Genomic DNA, 19,076 nt, shown 5'->3' on the forward strand with positions numbered 1-19,076 from the left:
TTAATTGTACATCACCGCTGGAATTATAATACACGCTCGCGCTTTCCGAGCGATTTGCAACGCTGTATCAAGTACCCGTGGATATTATGTGCAAATTACCAGATGAAATACCAAACGCTTGAACACCACCCGGAAGCCCCATGGCCCTTGTGGTTGGCATGGCGGCGAGAAGGTCACTCAGCCTTCGTCAGATGGTGAACTCGGTCTCAACGATCGCAGTCGCTGGGAGAGCAATCCTTCTGAGCCTGGGCTGCCAGAGGCAAACCCATTAATGCCGTACCCCTGGTCGCCCTTGCTAAGCTTTGCGTATTGACCGGCCTCCCAGACTGGTCCAGCGCTCGAAGCGCCGCTTGAGGGACGAGTCACATCTCGTGATTCGGGCAATCGAATGCCCTCCATTGGGTCGTTGGCCGCGTTGCTTGCTTCGCTGTTGGGTCGCTCTGGAACCGGGGACGTGAAAGGGATCGGCTCGACTGTGGTTGCATGGCCCGAAGCCAAGGCGGATGCGAATGGATAGGGAGTTGAGGGGGACACGCCATCCGACAAGTCGCGCGGGATACTGGGAAATGAGATTCCCGAGCTTCGCCTTCGGAAGGCCTTGTCAGCAGCAAGAGCTGCCCCGGCGCCAGCTCCCGTAGACATTGGCGGGTGCATCACCCTGATGGCTTTGTAAGGTGTGAAACGAGGCTCAGGCCACGTTGTCTCACTTCGCAACCTTTCCTTACCATCAGGTACCCGGTTTGCAAAGACGACCCTGATGCTCTTGTAGAGATAGAAACGCCCTCTGGACGGCGAGCATATATGGAGATGAATGAGGTAGCGCAGGGTCTGTTTATCGGGAGGACCAGAGCCGATGGGTGGTACGCCGTCGATGATCGGGCCGGCAGAGAAGCATCGCTGACGAACAAATGTTTTGGTGCCAGGCTCCATGCCAGCAAGGTCGTAGGGCACTAGGAAAAGTTTGACAGCAGTTTTGTTTTGGTTTTTGATGATGATCTGGAGCTGTCCCTTTTCGGGTATGCGGTAGCTGCCTCCTGGTGGTGCTCTAGGTGCAGCAGATGTTCTCCTTGACTTTTGAGGTCGATGTGACTCCATCTCTTCTTCGCACGCTGAAGAAGCTATGGCCATGTCCATGGAATTCCGGCCGCTGCAGCGGCTTTGTGCTTTCCTCCTCGAGCGGGAATCATCCTGGTTAGGAAGCCCGTTCTCGAGGTCGATTTGTCCAACATAAGGGCTGGGGCTGTCGTCAGACGTAGGCCGACCATGGGAAGTAGTGTTGTAGCTGTAGTAAACTGCGTGGAACGGAAGGGTGACGTGCGCTGGGCAACGCAGACTCGACTTGCACTTTCCCATCCCTAGAACCGCAATTTGAGCCATAAAGTCGAGAGGTTTGGACGGCGTTGTTGACATGCGTCCGCGAAGTATGCTCTCCTCATACGAGCCAACCATTGCAGCGTGCCGTGAGAGGGGTGAAGCATCCGTACCAAGTGATGACCGACGGGCAGCTCGCATCATGTTTGGTGTCGGCGGTGACAACGTCGCTTCGCCGCCATTCAGGAAGCTCAGAGACCGTCTGGGCTGGTGCGCTTGTGTGGGAAAGGATCCTTGGCGTCTGTGGGTTGGCATATTGGAGTGCGACGACATTCTGGCCGAAGGCGATGCGTAAGGCGAGGACTGCGCAGCGTAAAACGTATGCCTCCGCATGTTAGGCGTCGGGGAAGGGATCTCCATATGATCCAGCGCCTCGGCTATTTCTAGATCCTCGTTCGTCTCTGAGCACACCAGAGGGCTCGTTGGCGGTTGGAAGGCAAGGCTCGATGAGAGGGAAGAGGATATAGAGTGCGGCGAAGTGCCTACAGGTATCGAGTCACGACGGCGAGATCTGGAAACACCTTGGCCTCGGCCGTGCCGCAAGTAAGACGTGAAATCTCGAGGGGGCGAGGTGGCTGCCCATGTGTCGAGCTGTGGTCGGCGCGGATGGGACCTCCTGTTCGCATCGTTACCATCGTCGTCCGTGAAATCCCCCGAGTGCAAAGCCGACCCAGGTCTCTCCAGACTCATGCCATCTCGAACCCTCGCGTCGGGTGCCGCCTGCGACTTTATTTTGTCTGGTGTGATTTCCATTGCGGGTTGCAGTTCTGGGGAGTCGGCCAGCGCTTGGGTGTTCCTTGGACAATGAGCTTCGGGGCTTTGGCGGCGCAGGAGGGTTTCAAGCTTGAGAATTGTGAGCCATGGCTACTAGTTCATATTCTGGGAAACATACGTGACGACTCGGTACCCAGGTTAGGCTCTCACCCTTCTTAAGCTTCTCAATCAGCTCTTCCCGACTGGAAGTCATGTCTTCGTCCGACTTGCGACTAGGCATCATTTGCGGGCTATCCGGGATAGGCCCCTCGCAGAATTCAGTTCTCAAGCTCTCCTCTGACAGACGGCTCAAGGGCGGCCGAGGGCGGCCGAGGATCGTACTCTCCATGTCGTGGGGTTCAAGAACATCGTCATGATTGTTGAGGTCGTCGTGTGCGATAGGCATGATTACTGGTCTGAACCACAGCGAAGCTGCGGCTCTGAAGCTGTTCTGAATTCCGAGAAATCATGTAACCGATGGAGGTGCAGATTCGGTTTTGCTCGCTGCCCAACGACTTTCGTTGACTGTCGTGTGCCGTACGTGCTTCGAAGCGGCAGCGGTTGGAACCAACCAACGGGTATGGACGGATGCAGGCGATGTCGGCGCGTGCCTGGTTGCTTTGGCTGAACTAGGGTTTAGATGAATAAGCGACGAGTCAATACAGAGTCAGTAAAAGGAACGCATAGCACGAAGAAAGAGGGCGAGGCTAGGTGACTACAGGAAGCTGGATCGCGGTAGGGACAAGCTATGATCATGGGCGATTTCGTAGAGGTGATGAAAGTTGATCACCAGCAGATGACCCATCCATCCTTAAGCGGTGAGCGGACTGGAAGGCTGAAATGCTGAAAGCACGCCTAACAATTACGCCGCGTCCCGCATTAATTGCCCATGATTCAGGGCCGCATGCCGTCATTCTGGGGCAGCTGCCGCCTATTAGCGCAGAACTTAAGTTGTGCATGCACCGGCACAGCTTTACTGCAGTCCTTCGTTACGCATGGCGATCATTCTGCCGCAGGCCCAGTCCCTTTGGGTACCACTGATGTTGAGGATCAAAAAGAATCAACTCCATATAGGGACTGGAGTCTATTTCAAGCGCAACTTCAACATTACAGAGCCCAACCCACGTAATCTGTTGCAGCTTAGGTACGGTAGGTATTGCCATATTCGGCGGAGCGTAGCGGGTGGGGCTAGGGGTCCTGTGCCAGGTGCCAGCCTGCCAGCACGTAACAGCAGTGAGGAAGAAAGGTCAGGCAGGAGCGAAGCATTCGGAGAATATGTAACATGAATATTGACTGGAGATACCAATGCAATGGTCACTGGGCTCTGTAGAACAATTAGTAGAGATCCAAAAGGGGCACTAAGTTGTCTGCCACGCACGTACTCACGCACGGCGGAGGACAGCGAGACCCAGCACCACGGTTGATCCGCCACTCAAATCGCATCTCAAAAAATTTCCATGGTTCACATTCTCGACGACAACTCATCCACCCAAGCACAACATGGCGCCCAAACGCCCTCTAGACGATGCGAAGTCATCGCAGGAACCGAAAAAGCCCAAGAAGGGATTTAGAGTCGGGCCAGATAATCTACCAGACGGACCTTGGCGACGGAAAGGTAAGTCCTGCTGTCGCATTCACTCATACTATGGGGAAGCTCACGCGACACAGTCACCAAAATCAAGCAAGACTTGATCCACAAGGCCAAGGTCAAGAAACAATACGCCAAGGTCAAAGCCGAGGAAGATAAGAAGGAGAAGGAGCAAGAGCAGCAGCACGATGAGGTGCACGAGGAAAAAGCGCACAACGATGAGGACGCGAGTGAAGCGCTCCACCCCACGAGACAGCTGATGCTCAAGGACGAGGAAGTAGCCCAGAAGAACGCCATCGCAAACGGCGAACCAGTGGACGCCGACGGCCACCGTCGCTGCACACGGCGGCCAGGATACTATGACAAGCAATTGGCCAAGGCTGAGGAGCACAAGGCTGAGATTGAGGCACGCAAAGCAGAGGCAGCGCGCCGGCGGGCCGAGCGCGAGCAGAAAATTGCGGAGCGAGAGAGGTACAAGAGAGCCATGGCGAAGACAAGGGGCAAAGACGGCAAGAAGAAGCTGGGTCGCGAGAGCGGTCTCCTGCTTGAGAAGGTGAAGAAGATGATGGGCGAGTAAAGTCATGATTTTCAGTTTGAGTTAAGTTTGGCAAGGCGCTTCGCGTTTTGAAAATGCTGCCGAATCACATAGCGGTCCTAATCAAGTAGGTACCACTTTGCGATGAGCTGTAACGTATTGTGTTTGATGCGACGTCTGGTATTATCTGGCTTGTGGTCCCGACCATTACCATTGTCAAGGCATTGCTGCCTTCTGAGCACACAACGCCATGTCATCGAGGTACGAATAATAGTATCGACTAATGTACGTGGCACTCACGTGTGCGGTGTAATACCTAATATGCTCAGCAGCCCTATCCATATAACACACGGGTCATCTATCACAATGGGCGATCGTCACCGCCTGTGCTGTAGATCCGGCAGTGCCAACCTGATACAGCTATAGTTGCTTCGGCTATTATTTTGTGCGGCAGAGAACGATGGACCAAGTCCCTGTCATATCGTCTTTCTTTTTCCATCAATCATGGCCAAGTTGAATCGGTCACGAAACAGCGGCTTGGCATGGACGGGAAGAAGCCACACAACAGCCAAAGGGATGTGGTGTTGAAGATGTTTGAGACATGGTGTGAAACAGTGGCCCGGCTGTTAGCTTTCCACCCACGTTCGCGGCCCCGAAAGCCATACCCGACTGAGGGGGTCTCGCGGTCGCCTGCCTGCCTCGTACGTCCGTAGCGAAAATCACGGGTTGCCTGTTGCGAGCCAGGTTCAAATTGCAATCACCATCGCGGCTGTTTCATGTTCTCCTGCTGGGGTTGTTGGGCCGTTTCGAGACAGGGGTACTAATTGTGGAAATCCCGCCAGGGTTCAAGATTCATGCCTGTGACTCCGCAATTCTTGCATGCACGGGGGGCTACTGTAATTAATCACTATGAAGATGTTGGTTCTAACGTTGGCTTCGTGACTGGCGTTGACAACTCCTGAAGAGCTTCTGAAGGAGCTGATAGTGTTGCTCCATGTGCTTCGTCGTGAACTCTTGCGACTGCTTCGTCGTGAACTCTTGCGACGCAGTCTGAGATATCGACGCTGGGTCTTCTAGAATCCAGAGGCAGGAATATCCTCCTTGTACAACGTCGCTAGCACGTGCAGTAGTGACAATGCCGGCACACGCAGCAAGTCTGTACCTTATAATGATATCGAGGAAGTGAGACATAGGCGGTGGGAGATATAATCAGAGCTATACTACTTGGTATACCTTCTTCTTACGGATAGCAAGTACTTGTACCTACGTACCTTACTTACACAGCGATCAGAACAAAGAATCACGGCTGCCGACATCCCTTGACGACAAAGGTTGTCAATGGCTGACCACTTTATCCGGCGGACTGCGTTGAATCCTTATTATTCCGTGTGCAAAAGGAAACCAGGAGCGTGCAATGCAACAAGCGCGAGTGCGACTCTGCTGACGTGAAGCAGTGATGAGGAAAAGAAGGGGTTCGCAAGTTCGTGGTTTGCCACATTCGTCTTCACTGCCGGTGCGAGACCAGGCAAATGAACGGATAGATCACCTGCTTTTTAGAACTTTGTGTTCAGGGATTGTCGACGAGCTGCCGCTGGCTCAAGAGCTCAACAAGTGCAAGGTGCGAGGCTCTGTAATGTGCTCGAGAGTCCGAGACGAAGTGACTGGACCCTCCCCTGCATCCGTGAGAGTCCCCACCCACCAAAACCCCGGCGTATCTCCAAAGCGGCTCCACTGCGAGCTGGTCACGGTGTGGAAGGTCAACGTCGAGACTCGAGCACCAGCAACAGCCCGTCGTGAAACCTGGCATAGGATGGGGGAGTATGTAGCCTCGAGAGATGCCGTCTGCTGGGGAGAATAGGTTGGAAGGATTGTGGACGGTCGTCCTGAGGCGGGAAAAATACAATACTTGATCTCTGTTGAACAACAACCGACTCGTAATTACAGTGGAAGCTGAGCTATCATTCTGCAGGCACGGAGAGACGTGCGTCCCAAGTCCCAACACGACAACCTACAAGGGCAAAGGCAGCTGTACGGCACGGACTCTGCTGCACTTCGAGTGGTTGGTCCTGTCATCCTCTGGGAAACTCATGTAAGGACGACACCATTGCAACTGGACAGACAAGGGCGGCGAATAGCGCAAGACCAGTGTCCTACTGTTATTAGTCTCCGATTCCACTTTAGGCCCCGGCCAGTCTGATGCCGTTGACTCGTTGTCGAGTGTCAATGACCAGAATACAACGTCTGGATGGGCGCTCGTACTTGCGCTGTCTGTCATTTGGTTGTAATTATATTTATCTCTAGACGACAAGGTGGAAGAGGGCCGGCAAGTTGTCTGTAATTCATCCAGGGACAGAATACCAGGCTCGACCCCTGATACAGATTGAGAATGGCGGTTATTAGCGAGCGTCCCCACCCTGTGCCACAGGCAGCGATTCCCACGCTAGCGGCCCCCTGTGTGCGTGGCCACTGGCGCCAGATGGATGTCCAAGATTGCCCTTTGTCCACAGCCATCTGTCTGCGCGCATGGCGGCACCATCGTCTCTCCATCTTCCCTCTGTGCGTCTTGCTTTGCTATAGCGCTGTCCTCATCCTCCTCTTTGGAGCGTCGTGCCGTTCTTACAGCTTCTGACACACAGCACGTCCGCGTCTCGCAGCCTTGTGCGCCATCCCTCGCTCGCAACGCCACTTTTTGGAGCAGCACCACCCACCCACACTCGCTGAGGAATGAAAGCCACGCCCGCATAGCTGCCACATCGAACTCCATCAGCTCCCAGCCAGCCTCGAGCTGTTCACGCCCATCTTCGCATTGAGGCCCGTCGCATCTCTATCTTAGGGCCTACCGTCGTGGGATTTCCTGGAGCAATTCCGCAACACGCAGACGACTCGAGCGAAGACAATCGACTCCTTGCGAGAAACCCCTCCTGACCTGACTCGATACACGACCACTCTCGCCTTCAAGTCTGCGCAGCGTGCAGCCCATAGCAGCCATGACCAGTGTCGTGGACGACTACCTCGAGACCCAGTCGACGGACAATGATGATTTGTACCCATGCAAAGGCTGTGGGGAGATTCTCGAGGAGGGGAAAGCCTTTGAACTTGGTACGTCCATCCCTCTTGTGTGGTGCCTGACTGTGGTCCCTTTCCGCGCCATCAGGCCTTCACAGAACCTTCCATCGCACGGCGTCGCACGACACCGGGCGCCCACAGACATATCTTGACGTGAACTGCTACTAACACTGGTTCCCAGCTGGTCAACGATGGCACCTCGACTGTTTCCGTTGCCATACCTGCGGCACGCTTCTCGACTCGGACGCGAATCTTTTGCTCCTTGGCGATGGCTCCCTGATCTGCAACAACTGCACATACAGCTGCAGTGCTTGCAACAACAAGATCGAAGACCTCGCCATTCTGACGGGCGACCAGGCCTTCTGCTCGACTTGCTTCCGATGCCGCAACTGCAGGCGCAAGATCGAAAACCTACGATATGCGCGTACCACTCAAGGCATCTTCTGCATGAGCTGCCACGAGACGCTCATGACGCGGCGGAAAAAACGGTCCAAGGCCGCGGCAGCCGCCAAGGGGCGAGAAAAAGACCACTCGCCTATGGTGACGGAGAAGTCCTTGCCCGCTTTGCCGCCCAACGTGATACCCAACAATGCATTCTCGAACGATCGGGTCGACCCCGACTCCGACACGCCGACCGAGCTCTCGGCGCCCCCTCGGCAGGGACACAAGCAGTCAGAATCGTCTTCTAGGAGTGGCTCCAGGCCGGCCGCGCGATCGCCTGAGCGTGGCGCCAAGTCGGAAGGGTTGGGGGCCTCCTCCCTACCGTACCGCAGCAACCGTAGCTCGACTATGATGAGTAGCGAAACGAATGGGGAGGACGGCTTCCTCATCCCCGTTGGGCTTGATCCAAGCCCTGCCCCTGCTTCAAACTCGAACACGCGTGGCTCAGGCAACGTGACCGACAAGAAGAAAGACTACTTCAGCATCCCCAAATCTTCCTTCTCGTCCGAGAAACGCAGCGAATCGCAGAGTTCCGCACCCCATATCGCCTTCCAGGACAAGGGCCGGCAACAGTCATCCGATTACAGCAACTCGCAGGCCGGGTCGCTGACACGGAACCTTTCCAAGCAGTCAAAGCAAGAGGAAGCATCCCCCAAGTTGCCCCCGAGGGGGAAGCAAGGCACCGGCGACTTCAAGTTGCAGGATGCTCCGAATACGCGCAAGGCGACTTCTGATAATGGCAGCACCTCCTCCGATTACGGCTCCACGCCGCAGCTGGATTCCCGCAAGAACAGCGAGAACGTTCCCCCGCGGCGATCGCAGGATACGAGAAAGCCTGAAACAGCAGACGGCCGCCCGTCTATGGACTCTGCCCCCAAAGCGCCGCCTCGACCAGACACCAATCGCTCAATCGCGAGAAAGGAGGTGCCCTCCGGACCCAAGCCTGGTAAGTTCACCCTTCAGAACATTAGACGTGCATACAAGTGCTGACCGCTGCAAGGCCCCGTCAAGTCGGCAGACGATGTCAACCGCCAAAAAAGGCCGCAAGTGGCAGGACGCAGTGGTACCGACAGCTACATGGCCCCCCGAACCGCGCCCGTGCCTCCTCAGGCTGGACAGGACAATGGCGAGCCCAAGACATCCCCCAAGCTGCCCCGATGGAGCAGCGGTGGTGACTTCAGCATGGATGAAGATATGGCTAGGATCCTAGGTACCGACGAAGGTTCATCATCCATGATGAGGCGCGCGTCAAACTTGGTACGACACGGGCGGACAAGCAGTGTCGAGTCGACCGCTCAAACACCCTCGCGAGCAAGCCATGCACGCAGCGTTAGCGAGACTACTCGGGGCACTGGCTCGCCACGTTGGCAAAGAACCATGTCTATTGGTGAGCGCAACGGAAAGATGTCTGATTTCACTAGTCCGACTTCCCTGTCGCCTGGTGACGATCCTGCTATCCTCAAGCGTCAGCTCAGGTCTTCCGAACTTCGCGTAGCTGAGCTGGAAAGGCGATTCTCCACCGACGCGGATCTGCAAAACGCCAGCAAGAAGCTTATGGAGAAGAAGAAGATGGTGTCAGAGCTTGACACGCAGAGCGAGATTATGATTCGCCAACTTGAGGTCCTCACCGGGTACGTCGAGAAGGCCAAGGAGACCAAGACACCGGTCGATGCCCGCAAACTCGAGGATTCGGCCGTCAAAGACTTTGTACAAAAGCTCGAGCGTGTCAAGAACGACATGTCGGAGAGCATTGAGCAATTGGTCAAGGAGCGCGACCTCCTGGTGGAAGAAAAGTTGAGGGCCACTGCCGAGCGCGACCGAGCTCTGATGGAGTTTGAGCAACTGTCCAACAAGAACGCCCAGCTCGCGGACATGAATAATGATCTTACGCGCGAGCTTCAGGGACGGATGAAGAACAGTTCCATGGACAGCAAGGCACTCAATGGCCTGGGCATCTACGGCGACCACAAGGCTGCATCCTCCTCTGTCAATCTGGACAATGCCAGTCTGTCTACAGGCCCGACCCTCCTCGCCGATGAAGAACCCATTGTCGAGACGGGACCAACCGTCGTCCAGGTGCGCAAGGGTCAAGTCAAGAAGTTCAACTGGAAGAAGGGCTCCAAGGGCCTCGCCCAGAACGTGGCGAAGGGTGTCAGGGGCGCTGTGGTGGCTTTCCAGCAAAACGACCGAGGGGAACGTATCCCAACCACAATGGCCGGCGGCGACATTGGTATGCCGTACAACGCAACGGTTGCAACCGTGGATTCACCGCCCGTCACCACTCCAAATGGGCCAACAAACCCCCCTGCCACCAGCAATCACCACCACACCCACCACCAGAGGCAGCAAGATCAGGGGCGCCAGGGCTTTGGGTTCTTCAGCAAGAAGAACAACATGCCCAAGTCGCAGTCGTCCAGCGCCGTGTCTACGCCAGTTCCCGTACCCGATGCGTCCACCACTCTCTTCGGCTCTGACCTGAGCGAGCGAGCCGAGTTTGAGCGTCGACAGATCCCCAGCGTCGTGACCCGCTGTATCGAAGAGGTCGAGCTCAGGGGTATGGACCAGGAAGGCATCTACCGCAAGACAGGCGGCAACTCGCAGGTCAACATGATCAAGGACGGCTTCGACAAGGACGAGAGCTTTGACATTTCCGATCCTGACTTGGATATCACAGCCGTCACGAGTGTGCTGAAGCAGTACTTCCGCAAGCTGCCGGTGCCTTTGTTGACGTATGATGTGTATGACCGGGTTCTGGAGTCGACGAGTAAGTGCACCGCGCAAAGGGATCTGTTTATTTATGATCATACTAACGGGATGACAGGCATCGTTGACGAGTCGGAACGATGCGACCACCTGCGCAAGACGTTTGCATCGCTTCCGCAGAGCCACCGGGACTGTCTGGAGTTCCTCATGTTCCATCTCGATCGCGTCGCTCAGCGGCAAAGCGAGAACCTCATGACGCCCAAGAACTTGGCCGTCGTTTTTGCCCCTACCATCATGTTCGACCGCAGCATCGAGCGCGAGATGACGGACATGCACGCCAAGAATCTGGCCGTGCAGTTTGTCCTCGAGAACAGCCGCACTATCTTTACAGAGGCTTGAGATTTATGTACCTGCTCTTTTCTCTCTTAGCTTATGATACCGGGCTTCTGCATGGCCCCATCGCATGTTTGTTCTTCTTGGTCCTGTTCTTCTTCTTCTTCTTCTTCTTCTTCTTCTTCTTATGACCTGGATGCATATGAGTCTTAAACTCTGTTTTATATGTTCACTTTCCCCGTCATTGCTCTGGAGTTTCGATGTGTTCCCCGCTGGCAGTGGGGGAGTTTTGTTGGTAGCGTACATATCGTCACATGGTAAATCTACTTCCGATGGAACAGACGCTTCATCATAGGTACTTCATTGATGACAGATCTAAATAACACATTGTCACTGTGAGCTGGTCTCAGAATGCTTACCATTCTCCAACGTCTTGCCGTAATCCTCCCAGAGATCCACGACCGGCCGCCCTACAAGCTCCGTCCAGAAAGCCTTTTCCTCATACCGTCTCAGGCGCAGCTTCTCATTGAGTCGACGCACAGTACCTTGCCCAAACCGCTGCTCAAGATACTCGAGAAAGTAGCCGGTGTGCTGGTACCCTGCGTCCCACTTCCCACTGCCGTCCTTCTTCCAGTGAGGGGGGCTAAGATCGCACCGTAGACGGACCCAGTCAGCGACCCCTTCTATCAGCCCCCCCGGGCACGTTCCATGGCCATTGTGCTGGAAGCAGTGTACCAGCTCGTGCGTGATGACGCCCTCAATCTCCTTTGCCTGGCGGGTCTCGGGGCTGATGGACGTTACGTATCGCAGGGAGAGGTGGATCTCCTTGTGGTCGTTGTCCAGCTCTGTCCCGGTCGTGTATGCTACGCCTGGCATGTCCCTCAATATCAACGTCACGGAGCGTGTGGGCGGAGCGTTGGTCGTCGACTCGTGGGGGGACAGGTAGAGAAGCTTGAGTACGGACTGGCATGCCTTCTGGAGGGCGTCCACTGCGTTCGTTGTGGATAGGAAGATGGACGACCCCTTGTGTGAGAGGTCACGCACTTCAAGCCGTAGTTTGGGGAGCTTGAAGTGTGACTGCTCCTCGCTGGGAGGAGCGACGGCGGGAGACATGGCAACGAGGGGAGACTGGGGCGCTGGTGTCGTCTGGGGTTGTATGGTAGGCATTTGTGAGATGTAGCTGGAGGGAGGGCCTCGTCGCTCGCGGCTCAGCGCGGTTCTGAGGTTGGGGTTCAAGACGCCGCAATCTCAGCTGGCTAGAGTTGTTAAACCAGAATAATCCTTGACTAATAGAAACTAAACTTGTTCAAGCTAGCTTTTATATACATTATTTGACTCATTGATCCTAAGATATGGATCGCATTCACGTCGATGGTTGACGTTCGGAGGTGCGCGGGGTGATGGGCCAACCTACCCTGCAGCCCCGCCATGACGGACGGCGCACGACTCAGGACCACGGAAACCCCTGGCAACGTGCGTGGGTGCCTGCGAGTCTAAAAAGCGGCGCCAACGTCAACAATGGAACCTCATCGACTATCAACACCAGTTAGCTATCATCCATTCGTTCACCAACGACATCTTGCTAGCCCCCACTCTGCCGCGCGCACGCTCCTCAATGCACGTCACACCCAGAGAGACACATCGCCTATTCTGCCTCTATTCATAAGAGTCATTGTTGCATTCCAGTCCTGCCCTTCCTTGGCTTGGGGCTGATCATCTGTGCGTACCCCCAAGTACCCCTATCGGCGCAACTTGCCGCCCGCGCAAGCACGATGACTACCAGGACCACCACGACTAACCCCTCGCGCGATAGTTGCCCATGGCCGACGGAAAGCTCACCGACCAGCAGGTCATCGACCTGACGACGATCCTCCGCTCCGATCAAAGCCTCGACGCAAAGGTCAACTACCTCAACCTGATCAAGTCCGGCATCAAGCAACACAATGTCCCCGAAACATCGGTCGCGCAGCTCTTTGACGGCCTGCGCGCCGCGTCCTCGTCGCAACACACGTCCATCGTCAACGTCGGCTTCACCTCGCTGAACCACCTCATTACGCGATTGACGCGACAGGAGCCGAAATACCTTGCCAAAGAAGCTGCCCGCACGTTACCCCTCATTGCTGAGAAGCTGGGCGACCAGAAAGACAAACTGAGGACGACAGCGCATGGCGCCCTGAGCACATACTACACGGTCGCGCCAATCGAGGTCGAGAGGGTGATTCGGAACAATGCGATGACTGGCAAGAACCCGCGCGCCAAGGAGGCCGCCATGGCATGGCTCTTGCAGATGCACCAAGAGCAAGGCCTTCAGTTCAGGACCTATGTCCCTCTCCTGATGGATCTGCTCGAAGACGCCGACGGCATGGTGCGCGATGCGGCAAAGAGCACAGTCATTGAATTGTTCCGCAACGCGCCAGGCGCGGCAAAGTCCGACCTCAAGCGCCAACTCAAAAACTTCAAGGTCCGGCCCGCGATCGAGCAATCAATCGTCAAGGCTATCGCGCCAAACTCTGCCTCTGTTTCCGCCTCTGCTCGACCCGAGACCCCGGCAGAAGCTGCTGCCCCTGCGCCTGCCCCTAAGAGACAGGCGCTGAGCGCTAGCACAACCTCGACGTCGGTCGACAGGCCTATCACCCCGGCACTGGAAGTGCGCGCGTCGGAGAACATCGAGCCCCAGTACGTGAACACCCACCGCGAACTCGACGACATCTTTAAGGGGATGGCGTGGTGCTTTGAGGGCAAGGAGTCGGAGCAGAATTGGGTGCAGCGCGAGGCCAGCATGGGAACCCTGCGAAAGCTCAACGCGGGTAACGCACCGGCCGATTTCCCAGAGACCTTCCTGACGGGCTTAAAGTCTGTGTTGGATGGAATCATCAAGTCCATGACTTCATTGCGAACGAGTCTGTCAAAGGAGGCCTGCGCCCTGGTTCAGGATGTCGCCATCACCTTTGGGCCTGGCATTGACCCTCTGGTGGAGCTGCTCATGCAGACACTCGTCAAATTGTCCGCGGGTACCAAGAAGCTCAGCTCCCAACTAGCCAACACCACCATTGAGACGATGCTGCATCGAGTCACCTACAATCATCGTCTGATGCAGCACATTCACGGCGCCGCACAAGACAAGAACGTGCAGCCAAGGACCTACGCCACAGGCTGGCTCAAGATCATCCTGAAGAAGGAGGCTGGCCACAAGAGCCACCTCGAGCATTCCGGGGGTCTGGACTTGATTGAGAAGAGCATCAAGAGGGGGCTGGCTGATGCCAACCCTGCTGTCAGGGAGCGCATGCGATCGACATTTTGGACTTTCTGGGGTATCTTCCCTGCTCGTGCCGATGCATTGAAAGAGGACCTGGACGCTACAGCTCAGAAACTATTGAACAAAGATCCCAGCAACCCCAATGCGCCCACCAAGGCCGAAGCGCCCGTTGCAGCTCGCCCTGGTCTAGGCCTTTCCAAGAGTACCATGACCAAGCCCAGCGTCCGAGAGCACATGCTTGCCCAGAAGAGGGCTGCTCTCGACACCAAGAAGCTGCCGGCCCGGCCCGGGTCTGCAATGGCGCACATCTCGCCCGTGCGCAAGGTGTCAGACCCAAAGCCGACCAATGCTGCGAAACCTACGGGTACTAGGGCGCGCCCAGAGGCAGGCACCATCTCGGTCAATGCTAGTGGCATGTCGGTGGCTCCTATGCGTCCGGCACGCAGACGACCCGAGATGGCTGCTCGTCCGGCTACTGCTGGCCCCTACTCTGTTCGCGAGCACCCCACCGCGATGGAAGCCGACAGCCCGGGCGCCACCAGGAACAAGGCGCCGCTGTCACGGCCACAGCTCAAGGACACGCCCCCTAGGAGGACGGCTCAGCGACCAAGACCCGGCCATGCCTCGCACGCGAGCGAGTCGCACGTGAGATCACCGAGTGCTAGGCCCAAATCGGCGCTCTCCACGCGTGGCAGCCCTGCGAAAATTAAGAGTACGCAATCTGCTGCGCCTGCCGCGCCCGCAGTGTCTAGTTCAGTGCACGGGGAGGACGAGGTACCCGAGACGATCCCAGCCGTGGTGAGCGTGGTTGAGCCACCAGTTGCCGAGCCCGTGACGACATCGGAGGATATCCCAGACCCTCAGCCGGAGCAATTGCAATCTCCTGGCGAGGCACCCCCTGTCGAACCAGAAGCCGAAGCCGAAGTCGAGGCTGAAGTCAAAGTCGAGGAGTCTCTCCCTGCAGTTGTTGCCCCAGAGGAAGACCCTGAGCCTACTCGGTCGCCGACACCGGCCGTGGCTCCGCCTGAATTTACCCTTCCCATCCACCCTGCGCCCTCTGAGCATGAATCCCTCAAGGTGTACGAAGATCCTTTCGTCGAAGAGCAGCCGACATCCAAACCCACCATCGTCACGCCTGTGCTGGAGGATAGGCCTGTGAACGAGGGCGCTGCTCTGCAGCCTTCTGCCAATATCCTGGATGGTACCAACGACTCGCCCGAGAAGGCCCGTCAGAACTCTCGTCTGCTGGACAGTGGCATTGCTAAGATCAGGGCCAAGTCTCTGGAGGTGCATGGCTTCCGCAAGCTGCAGTCTCTTGTCCGCGATAGCAAGACGGTCTTGAACGACGAGAAGTTCGAAGTACTCTTGCTGGGTCTCTTTGAGTACCTCGAGGACCCCCTGTCTTCCGTTGCAGCGGATAAGGTGCAAGACGTCAAGGCACAGATCTTGACCACAATCAAGCTCCTGCTGAAGAAGGACCGCGAGAACTTCAAGCCGCACGTGTCCAAGTGTCTCGAGTCTTTGTTGAAGACCAGGAGCGCCTACGACAATCGGTCTCACATTGTTAGTGGCCTGGAGCTGTTGTCTGACACGCTGGTCTCACTCGGCGACCCGGCAGAGATCATCTGTGTCCTGGCAAGCCGTCTCAATAAATGCTCTGACTCGTCGGTTGAGGATTGCCGGGCACTCAGCATGGGCTTGCACATCTTGAAGACACTTCTGGAGAAGCAGCCTCAGGCGGAGAGCATCCTTGGAGACAGCGAGATGTCCAGTCTTGGCTCGCTGGCGGGGCGCTGCCTCGAGAGCTCCGACTCGGGCGTCAGGATGGATGCCGTGCAACTGTGCGTTGCGCTGCACTCCAACGTGGGAGAGGGAACGTTTTGGGGAGTGATGAAGGGTGTCAAGGACGACCCCAAGAGCTTGATCACGTATTACATAGTGAAGAAGCAGCGTGAGCAGGCGGCTTGATTTGTCAGGGGAAAACGGATGGGGAGGCTTGCCTAGCAAGCGGTTCCCGACTTCTTTCGTGCGTAGATATTAAGACTTTGTAACCAATACATATTGTTCAGCTTCAGACAATCTTTTGGCCCTTGTTGAGTCTTCGCCAATATTGACCCAAGGCTGTTGAGGATTATTACCCCAGAGCCCCAGTCTCCAGAGTCCAGAGTCCAGAGCCCATCGGTCTTTGATGAATCGATGCCCCACCCCTTTTCCGTTGACCCGGTGGCGGACTGGGCGTCATGCACGACGATAAGTGAGGTCGAGCTGCGGGGGCAGCGCCTCCCTGACTCCAAGAACCTTGGGCAAACTAGTTCATAACCGTTTTGCCGCCCTTATCTCTCCATGTTTTGGAGTAGTCATTAGAGTGCGGGGGGGTTGCGAGGTGTGTTGGAGGCGTTGTCGAAGCCGCACCTACAAGTACTTAATGACGACCAAGATTCCATGTCCTGATGTCACGATGCCTTGCTTCTCAATAATCTCATCTCACCGTCAAGTATTCACGCGAAAATGACCTGGGAAGACATTGCCGGTGCCGAGAAGGCTCGTCTTGAGACGTCCGTTCCCCAAGAATGGAGAATCACCATCCCCCAGGACGTCAAGTCGACCCTCTCTCTTCCCCAAGGCACCAACGTTCTCACGGAGACAGAGCTCCAAATCACCAACGCAACCGCCACGGAGCTGGTCAAGCAGCTGGCCGCGGGTCAACTCACCAGCGTCGCAGTGACGACCGCTTTCTGTAAGCGAGCGGCCCTGGCGCACCAAGCGGTGAATTGCCTGCACGACTTCTTCCCAGACGCCGCGCTCGCTCGTGCCAAGGAGCTCGACCAGCACCTCGCCAAACATGGCAAGCCCATCGGTCCACTGCATGGTCTGCCCATCTCGCTCAAGGACCAGCTGCGCGTCAAGGGCCGGCAGACACACATGGGATACACCGCGTGGATCAACAAGGTGGACCAGGACTCGTCCGTCATGGTCGACTTGCTCGAGCGCGCTGGTGCCGTCTTCTACACCAAGACGAGCGTACCGCAGAGCCTGATGGTCTGTGAGACCATCAACAACGTCAATGGGCGGACCGTGAACCCGCGCAACAAGGATTGGTCGTGCGGCGGCAGCTCGGGAGGTGAGGGGGCCATTGTGGGCTTTCGCGGTGCCGTCCTTGGTATTGGTACGGACATTGGTGGCTCTATCCGTGTGCCTGCGGCATTCAACTTCCTGTATGGTCTGCGGCCCAGCCATGGGCGGCTGCCATACGCCAAGATGGCCAACAGTATGGAGGGCCAGGAGACGATTCATAGTGTCGTCGGGCCCCTTGGACATACGGTGGCAGACTTGCGGCTGTTTATCGGGTCGGTCCTCTCGCAGCAGCCGTGGGCGTTTGATCCCAAGGTGATTCCCATGCCCTGGCGCCAGAGTGAGGAAGATGCGGTCAAGGCCAAGATTGCCTCTGGACAGCTGACGTTGGGTTACTATGAGTGTGACGGAAATGTTCTCCCTCACCCACCTATCCTGCGTGGCGTCAAGACCGTTGTCAATACGCTGCAAGAGGCTGGACAAAATGTTCTCCCCTGGGAGCCTTACGAGCATCCATATGCCGTCGATCTCGCAAACAAGGTCTATGCCTCTGATGGCGGCGCGGTACGTCTTACATGAGACCATGGGACTACTCTTACTAACAGAATATGTAGGACGTCTTTGACGTTCTCAAAGAGTCGGGTGAGCCAGCCATACCCAATTTCCAGGACCTCATCAACCCGTCGCTCCCCAAGCTCGACATCAACGAGGTCTGGGACGCGCAGCTGAAGAAGTGGCACTACCAGATGGCGTATCTCAAGGCCATGGAGGCCTTTGAGAAAAAGCATGGGCAGGAACTCGACGCCATTATCGCGCCCATCACGCCGACGGCCGCTGTCCGCCACAACCAATTCAAGTACTACGGATACGCCACTGCGATCAACGTGCTCGATTTTACCAGCGTCACGGTGCCCGTCACTTTTGCGGACAAGGAGGTGGATAAGGTGAATGAGTCTTTCAGTCCATTGACAAAGATGGACGAGGCTGTCCAGGCGGAGTGTGAGTGCTAAAGAACGCTACAGACTGGATTCCTTTGCTGACGAGACCATCAGATGATCCGGAAGCGTACCATGGTGCCCCTGTTGCAGTCCAGATTATCGGCAGACGCCTGACAGAGGAGAAGACGCTCGCCATTGCGGAGGAGATTGGGAGGTTGCTGGGGAACGAGGTCGCAAGCTGAGGTTGCGAAATCCTCCAGGGTGCTTTGTCCTTGGTATGCCTTGGTAGTAGATAATTTGGATGACAAGGTCAATACGATCCGCTAAAGTTTGAATACATATTGCTTTTTGATTTACCGTAAATGCACGTCCTGTTGAGTTTATTGGTGCCAGAATGAGGAAATGAAGCATCACATGCACCCTGGCCGCGAGCTACCCCCTCGAACGAGAGTCGGAAATGTCTGAACTTGGAGGTAGACTGCTTTTAAATAAACAAATGCCATTAATTTCAAATCACTTCAATTTTAGGGACACGCCCTCAGGGGAGGGGAGGTTGCTGTGAGTGCCAACAGTGAATGTTGACTTTCGAGTCAGGGGTTCAGGGGCGGACTCGGAGGGCTTTGCGGATGAATTCCCATCTTACACCATGGTGTCTTCGACTTTCATGGCTGCTTCTGGAGGCTTTTTTCTCACTCTTCGGGTCTAGTCGCTAAATTTTCATTACTCTATCGCGAGCATTTCATCTAATATAAGTGAAGCGGTGCTGACTGGAGCCTGACTTCATCCCAAGTCCACCTGCTTGCTGCCAGAGTGTGAGAATTTTCTCTCTATATATTACTGCGCTGCTCCTCTCTCTTCTACCTTTTTTCTCTTCCTCTTGTTTATCCTCTCCTGCTATCAACGCCTGGCACCACTACCACACCAAGCACGTATTGTGCCAATACCCCAAGTGAGTATTCGCTCCCCGTCTACATACCGTATTCGCCTGCGACCTCGACTGTGTCTGACTGACCTCATCAG

At 55.9% G+C, this 19,076-nt stretch overlaps 7 protein-coding genes across 7 annotated transcripts; 5 read left to right on the top strand and 2 right to left on the bottom strand.

Annotated features, from left to right (window-relative positions):
- F5Z01DRAFT_30137 (uncharacterized protein) lies at nucleotides 1-2,872 on the bottom strand. The gene is made up of 3 exons (XM_046258881.1): nucleotides 2,844-2,872; nucleotides 2,264-2,748; nucleotides 1-2,214 (listed from the first exon to the last, which is right to left on the bottom strand). Exons 2-3 carry the CDS (start codon nucleotides 2,528-2,530, stop codon nucleotides 178-180), a joined length of 2,304 nt encoding a protein of 767 aa, XP_046123133.1. The 5' UTR covers nucleotides 2,531-2,748; nucleotides 2,844-2,872; the 3' UTR covers nucleotides 1-177.
- Nucleotides 2,873-3,517: 645 nt separating this feature from the next.
- On the top strand, nucleotides 3,518-4,539 carry F5Z01DRAFT_30110 (uncharacterized protein). The gene is made up of 2 exons (XM_046258878.1): nucleotides 3,518-3,739; nucleotides 3,793-4,539. Exons 1-2 carry the CDS (start codon nucleotides 3,625-3,627, stop codon nucleotides 4,287-4,289), a joined length of 612 nt encoding a protein of 203 aa, XP_046123134.1. The 5' UTR covers nucleotides 3,518-3,624; the 3' UTR covers nucleotides 4,290-4,539.
- A 4,172-nt stretch (nucleotides 4,540-8,711) lies between these two features.
- Nucleotides 8,712-11,028, top strand: F5Z01DRAFT_30309 (rho-type GTPase-activating protein). The gene has a single exon (XM_046258892.1). It carries the CDS (start codon nucleotides 8,832-8,834, stop codon nucleotides 10,854-10,856), a length of 2,025 nt encoding a protein of 674 aa, XP_046123135.1. The 5' UTR covers nucleotides 8,712-8,831; the 3' UTR covers nucleotides 10,857-11,028.
- F5Z01DRAFT_642609 (uncharacterized protein) lies at nucleotides 10,879-11,177 on the top strand. The gene has a single exon (XM_046262654.1). It carries the CDS (start codon nucleotides 10,921-10,923, stop codon nucleotides 11,143-11,145), a length of 225 nt encoding a protein of 74 aa, XP_046123136.1. The 5' UTR covers nucleotides 10,879-10,920; the 3' UTR covers nucleotides 11,146-11,177.
- Nucleotides 11,178-12,153, bottom strand: F5Z01DRAFT_642610 (uncharacterized protein; the record flags this gene model as incomplete). The annotated part of the gene is made up of 1 exon (XM_046262655.1): nucleotides 11,178-12,153. The coding sequence occupies exon 1, from the start codon at nucleotides 11,955-11,957 to the stop codon at nucleotides 11,181-11,183; it is 777 nt and encodes a 258-aa protein (XP_046123137.1). The 5' UTR covers nucleotides 11,958-12,153.
- Nucleotides 12,154-12,327: 174 nt separating this feature from the next.
- Nucleotides 12,328-16,120, top strand: F5Z01DRAFT_642611 (HEAT repeat-containing protein). Its single transcript, XM_046262656.1, has 2 exons — nucleotides 12,328-12,509; nucleotides 12,604-16,120. The coding sequence occupies exon 2, from the start codon at nucleotides 12,610-12,612 to the stop codon at nucleotides 16,012-16,014; it is 3,405 nt and encodes a 1,134-aa protein (XP_046123138.1). The 5' UTR covers nucleotides 12,328-12,509; nucleotides 12,604-12,609; the 3' UTR covers nucleotides 16,015-16,120.
- Nucleotides 16,121-16,403: 283 nt separating this feature from the next.
- F5Z01DRAFT_700408 (amidase signature domain-containing protein) lies at nucleotides 16,404-18,401 on the top strand. Its single transcript, XM_046266397.1, has 3 exons — nucleotides 16,404-17,682; nucleotides 17,733-18,117; nucleotides 18,171-18,401. The coding sequence occupies exons 1-3, from the start codon at nucleotides 16,555-16,557 to the stop codon at nucleotides 18,296-18,298; spliced, it is 1,641 nt and encodes a 546-aa protein (XP_046123139.1). The 5' UTR covers nucleotides 16,404-16,554; the 3' UTR covers nucleotides 18,299-18,401.
- The last annotated feature ends 675 nt before the right edge of the window (nucleotides 18,402-19,076 follow it).

Source organism: Emericellopsis atlantica (genome assembly GCF_019669845.1).
Source record: "Emericellopsis atlantica unplaced genomic scaffold F5Z01scaffold_1, whole genome shotgun sequence".
NCBI lineage: Eukaryota > Fungi > Ascomycota > Sordariomycetes > Hypocreales > Bionectriaceae > Emericellopsis > Emericellopsis atlantica.

What these genes read in the sequence shown, in the direction of transcription:
- F5Z01DRAFT_30137 (XM_046258881.1), bottom strand. Translation starts at nt 2,530, where the DNA reads ATGCCTATCGCACACGACGACCTCAACAATCATGACGATGTTCTTGAA. An exon ending in CCTGGGTACCGAGTCGTCAC is followed by an intron (nt 2,215 to 2,263) that starts GTATGTTTCCCA and finishes ACAATTCTCAAG; the next exon opens with CTTGAAACCCTCCTGCGCCG.
- F5Z01DRAFT_30309 (XM_046258892.1), top strand. Translation starts at nt 8,832, where the DNA reads ATGGCCCCCCGAACCGCGCCCGTGCCTCCTCAGGCTGGACAGGACAAT.
- F5Z01DRAFT_30110 (XM_046258878.1), top strand. Translation starts at nt 3,625, where the DNA reads ATGGCGCCCAAACGCCCTCTAGACGATGCGAAGTCATCGCAGGAACCG. An exon ending in CGGACCTTGGCGACGGAAAG is followed by an intron (nt 3,740 to 3,792) that starts GTAAGTCCTGCT and finishes CACGCGACACAG; the next exon opens with TCACCAAAATCAAGCAAGAC.
- F5Z01DRAFT_642611 (XM_046262656.1), top strand. Translation starts at nt 12,610, where the DNA reads ATGGCCGACGGAAAGCTCACCGACCAGCAGGTCATCGACCTGACGACG.
- F5Z01DRAFT_642609 (XM_046262654.1), top strand. Translation starts at nt 10,921, where the DNA reads ATGTTTGTTCTTCTTGGTCCTGTTCTTCTTCTTCTTCTTCTTCTTCTT.
- F5Z01DRAFT_700408 (XM_046266397.1), top strand. Translation starts at nt 16,555, where the DNA reads ATGACCTGGGAAGACATTGCCGGTGCCGAGAAGGCTCGTCTTGAGACG. An exon ending in ATGCCTCTGATGGCGGCGCG is followed by an intron (nt 17,683 to 17,732) that starts GTACGTCTTACA and finishes CAGAATATGTAG; the next exon opens with GACGTCTTTGACGTTCTCAA. An exon ending in CGAGGCTGTCCAGGCGGAGT is followed by an intron (nt 18,118 to 18,170) that starts GTGAGTGCTAAA and finishes CGAGACCATCAG; the next exon opens with ATGATCCGGAAGCGTACCAT.